Source organism: Mesitornis unicolor, unplaced genomic scaffold (genome assembly GCF_000695765.1).
Source record: "Mesitornis unicolor isolate BGI_N332 unplaced genomic scaffold, ASM69576v1 scaffold39666, whole genome shotgun sequence".
Lineage (NCBI taxonomy): Eukaryota > Metazoa > Chordata > Aves > Mesitornithiformes > Mesitornithidae > Mesitornis > Mesitornis unicolor.
The window spans coordinates 7857-12551 of NW_010189617.1; the positions used below are offsets into that span (position 1 = coordinate 7857).

General features: G+C 46.5%; 1 protein-coding gene across 1 annotated transcript; it reads right to left on the reverse strand.

Moving 5' to 3' along the window:
* Positions 1-814: 814 nt before the first annotated feature.
* PPP1R15B (protein phosphatase 1, regulatory subunit 15B) lies at positions 815-4621 on the reverse strand (the record flags this gene model as incomplete). Its single annotated transcript, XM_010186133.1, has 2 exons — positions 815-1079; positions 3699-4621. Coding segments are annotated over 2 exons (1136 nt in total), but the record flags the coding sequence as incomplete, so codon positions are not given.
* Positions 4622-4695: the final 74 nt, after the last annotated feature.

The following is a 4695-nucleotide window of genomic DNA, read 5'->3' on the forward strand; positions in this document are numbered from 1 at the left end:
ATCGATGATGGCAAAGTTACTCTAAGATGAAGTAAAGAACCAGGGCCTGGGTCCCTTTGCGTGGCTACCCTAAGCTATCAGCCATAGCCTCGATACGCACTGCAAAGCTTTAACTCTTGATCAGGATGAGGTCTTTCACTGCCCTGAAAGCAAAGAGGTTCGGTGCACAAGCAGCCAACGCCCTTTGGAACAGTACTGGGTAAAGGTATTTATATTATTTAAATAAAGACAACCCAAAGGGCTTGTAGTGCACCAGAGCACCCCTGGATCCCCCAGTGTGCTACACTGAAACTAAGACACGTCAAAGCGTTCCACACAAACACCAGGTTACATGCAAAACTGGGACAAACTACCTGCTTTGCACAGTGAATTAATGTTATTAGTCAGCCAAAGTCTGAGGCTCTTGTACAAGTGAGAGAAAACGGAGAACCACGACAGAGTGGCACAAACCTCTAAAACTTTAAATCAAAACTGCAATAACTAGGCTCTGAGCCCCATAAATATTTCCTTCAAAATAGGTTTTGCTTTTTCAAAGTGCAAAAATCCAACTAAATAGTCACCACTTCTCCACATATGGCAGACAAGGCATTTTTGGAATGGATTTAACCAAAATCAGTCCGTTTCTCAAGTGTTACTTCAAAGGAATGCAGTTATCCCACCCTTACCCTGGATGACACTCAAAAGGTTTTGTCTGGATATCAAAGTGGGACACACAGGTTTATTTGTTGGCTGAATATCAAACTGGGAAAAGAGTGTTAAACGCCACTGCTCTCCCCATTTCAAAATAGCACATGCAGCTGCCACTTCTCATCTCGAAGATGCTCATGAGTGCTTAGGGTCACCCAACTACCAGCTCTTTTAAGGTGCTAAAAGAGATCCACCCCCTTATAGTAGGTTTCCTGGAGTCTATTAAATACTCTTTGTCTATGCTCTGCTGTGAAGCAATATCCTATGGCATCTTCTGTTTCTTGGATGCGTTTCTGGAACCTGCACCCATCTCGCGCGAGCTCCTCCCAGGGTCCTTTACGATCCTCCTCGCTGCTAATGTAATACTCGGTAACTTTTTCGAGGAAGGTGACCTGGAAAACATAAGTCATGCAGTGAAACATTAACCACACACTCGTGCAAAAGGAACTTCTATTTTCACATTTATGTTTTTTTAAGCAGAAGTTATTAAGTCCCTAAAACACCAAAAGGCCTCAGATATGCTGCCAGGTCATGCTAGGTCTCTGCACCACCAAGGCCAGAGCGTATTTCACCTCTCAGTTTTAAAAGCAACCAGCTGCTCACCTCTGCCAAAGCAGTGTTTAAACTACTACAGAGCTCCCAACTGTGCTCCAAGAGGCCGCTTTAGGCTGATGGTAAATCACACAATGTTCCCTGTGGGACAACACCCCCTGATGTCTGGGGTTATAACCTTACACACTTCAAGCGGGTTACTCAGGACGTGCCAGGACACTCACTCAGGGCTAGAAATCTGCTACCAGCCAACAGCTCCAGTTACTGCAGCTTGCATAATAAAAAAAGGAACCATTGCTCTGCAGAGTAATCGTGTGAGTCAGCCCGTGCTTCAGCACCAGGGAGAAGAAAAATCACGCTGTGCTACATCTGAGGAAGCCACACTCACCACCACGTGAGGGGAACAAACCCAGCTATTTCCAGCTGCTATCAAATGCCAGGGTATTTACGTTCGTGCAATGGAATTATGTCATGGCACTTTAAAATACGTATGAGGACTTTCACTCTTTGCTATTTTTAAGAAGTATGAAGTTATTTTAAGAAAACAAAGACACTTCTAGGCTCAGCATCTCAACATGACAGCATTTCAACTATTACCATCCTAAGTATTTAAGTCTTTCTGTTACGGAGCGATAAGCAAAAGCCAGACTGTTTCAGGCTCTTACTGAAGTATGTTGCTGTACAAAAGGCACCCAGCAACCCTCAGCCTAGGACTGATTCCTAAACACTGTCACTACAGAGCTCTCCACTGCAGGGTCAGGAAAAAAGGTGGGGAGGTACAAAAAACCCCCAATGTGTGCTCACACAGCATCAATGCATTTGCTAACTCATAAAGGACAACACACGCTCCCAGGTTTCATGAGGCTCCAAACATGAACACTGCTGTTCGATTGCAGGATGCCAGACAGGAAACAGCCGTGAGCAGGGTGAATGACACGAGACTTCCTGGGAGCACCCTGGTCACTGCTCAGCAACCTCTGCTGCTTTGCACCTCATTGAGTCTCTGCTTCCAAGCACCCCGAGCTGTTACATCAGCCCATTCCTCTGCACCTTACAGCCTCTTTACATCAGTCTGAGACACCCCTGGGCACAATTACTGCATTCTGCAACCTCGTGCTAAATATTGCATGTGCATCACTGTTCTTTCACCATCTCAGTAGCTCACACACGGCCAAACAATAAATTAGTCCAAAAATTACTCCCGGTGAGTCGACATCTCTGGCACGCACCAGGATTGGAGGGCACAGCAGCATGAACTCATCAGTGCCACCCTGCAGCGTTTCAGACGGATGTCGTCAGCTAAAGGATGTCTTACAGAAGACGTTCACCTCTGAGTACTTCCCATGAGGACACAACAGTTTGGCCTCGGTGAACCACTGATCTGTAAGCACTGCTTGCCCTAGCAAAAACGGGTATGAAGGGACCTCCAACCTCTCAATTAAAGGAGCAAACAAATCTCTCCACCCTAAGAACGCTAAGTAAGCACTGTACAACTTCTCTATTCTGATAACTTATTAGTGTACTATCCTGGGACTTGGTATCACAGGCTACCACTCATATAAATGTCTGAATTATCAGGCAAGATTCAGCCATCAGGCCTGAAAAGCCATCTTGTGTATCTGCAGTACCATAAAACACACGAGAAAATAAATTTATTGCTATTTCTCTCAATCCCAGCACATGCATTACAAGTTTTTTTCAATGTACAAACTCCTCATGAACATACTACACTTCCAGTTTGTGCTCAAAGCCCAATATCTATAAAACATTATTTTTAATCATATTTCTTATATTACAAACATATTTTATTATGTATTGTTATTTATATTTACATTATATTATTATATTTATATTATGCTGAACTATAATAGTCTCCTAAATGGAAATACTCCTCCATACTGAAACCTCAGTGCTTACTGCAGCAGCTGTTAACCCACAAGAGAAGAGCTCTCCCTGCTCAGAAAGACATTTGCTGTCTGAAACCCAAGCAGGCTTGTCACAAGCCCTAAAATCCTTGAAGTTTCGATTACACTACACACACAAAGCTCCTAAAATACCTTATCAACACTACTCGTATCAGAACCGGGTACTTTCCATAGGAAAAACGTTACGGTTCCCATCTGTTTCTCTGATAACGAAAACAACCGAACACCACAAACACAGAAGGAAAACATCTCCTTAAAAGGAAAATGTAACTCCAAGTCTAGAAAAGCAATTTAAAGCAATTATCTTCCCTGTGTCACTGAATTATGCAACCCACCACCACGTGTAAAGATGAGGCACACGTTTCAGACAAATAATTAGCCCACAGGCTCATGGGGGCACGATCTGCCCACCACCGTGACTGCAACCCTGGCACAAGTGACCTCACCCCATCAGCACCCAGCACAATGGGGGCTCGTTGTTGGGTTTGGTTCTTTAGCAACCCCCAAATCTCAAAATACAAACAAAGTCTATACCTTTTTCCGCTTGGTACTTCTACATTTCTCGCCAGAAAGAATGCCATGCTGCACACAGTCCGTGACCCCCCAGTTATGTTTTTCCAGCTGCACACAGCAGACAGTTAAGTGGCTATGCTCAGAAGTGCCCAAACTCGGCCTCTCTGCTCCTCTTAAACCAGCCGTCCCTTTTTTCTCCGCTGTCTGAAAGGCTGCCGTGAAATTCAAAGGATTATATGGATCATCTGAGGTACAGAACGAGTTCCAAAGCTTCAAGTTTTCTGCCTCATCCACGCTGCTGCAGTCCCACTCATCCTCCTCTTCAGAGCTAGGGTGAGGAGAGCCTGAGGACTCCTCTGCCCACGAAGAATCTCCCTCATCCTCATCCTCCTCCTCCTCCATATCTGACATATCCTTTCCCGGGTCACTGGAAGATGTCTGGATGGTGGCTGTGAAGTTCTGAGGGTTGTAGGGATCCAAACTGTAGAAGGAATTCCAGAGATGAAGCCTTTCTCCGTCCTGGCTACCGGCGTCTGAATCCGAGGGAAGCCCTTCGCTATCAAAGCCGTCATCATCATCATCCCAGTCCTCCTCCTCATCCGCACTCTCCTCCCCACTGGAAACTCCCCCTATGATATAGTCTATCAATTTATTCGCACAAGCGGGTCTGGCTGAAAACGCAAGGTTTTGCTCTATTTCGGAGTCCTCGTCATCCTCTTCAGTCGAGGTTTCCCCCTCAAGTGCCCCCTTCTCGGCTGAGCCCCTTATCCCCCCCTGCTCCAAGGGATCACCTCCAGGCTGTCTCCCCGGCTCGCTCGGCTCCTCGGGCCGCTTCAACTCCCCGGCATCGCATTGCTGCTCCCGCCGTCGCCCTGGCTCTTCTTGACAAACGCCCTTGTGCTGCTGCTGCTCCTCCTCCAGGCTGTGATAGCCGTGGTCCGGGTCTGGCACGGCCAGGCCACCGCTCGCCAAATGCCACCGCTGGAGAAAAGCCAAGCGCTTGCTGCGGAGGAACTCA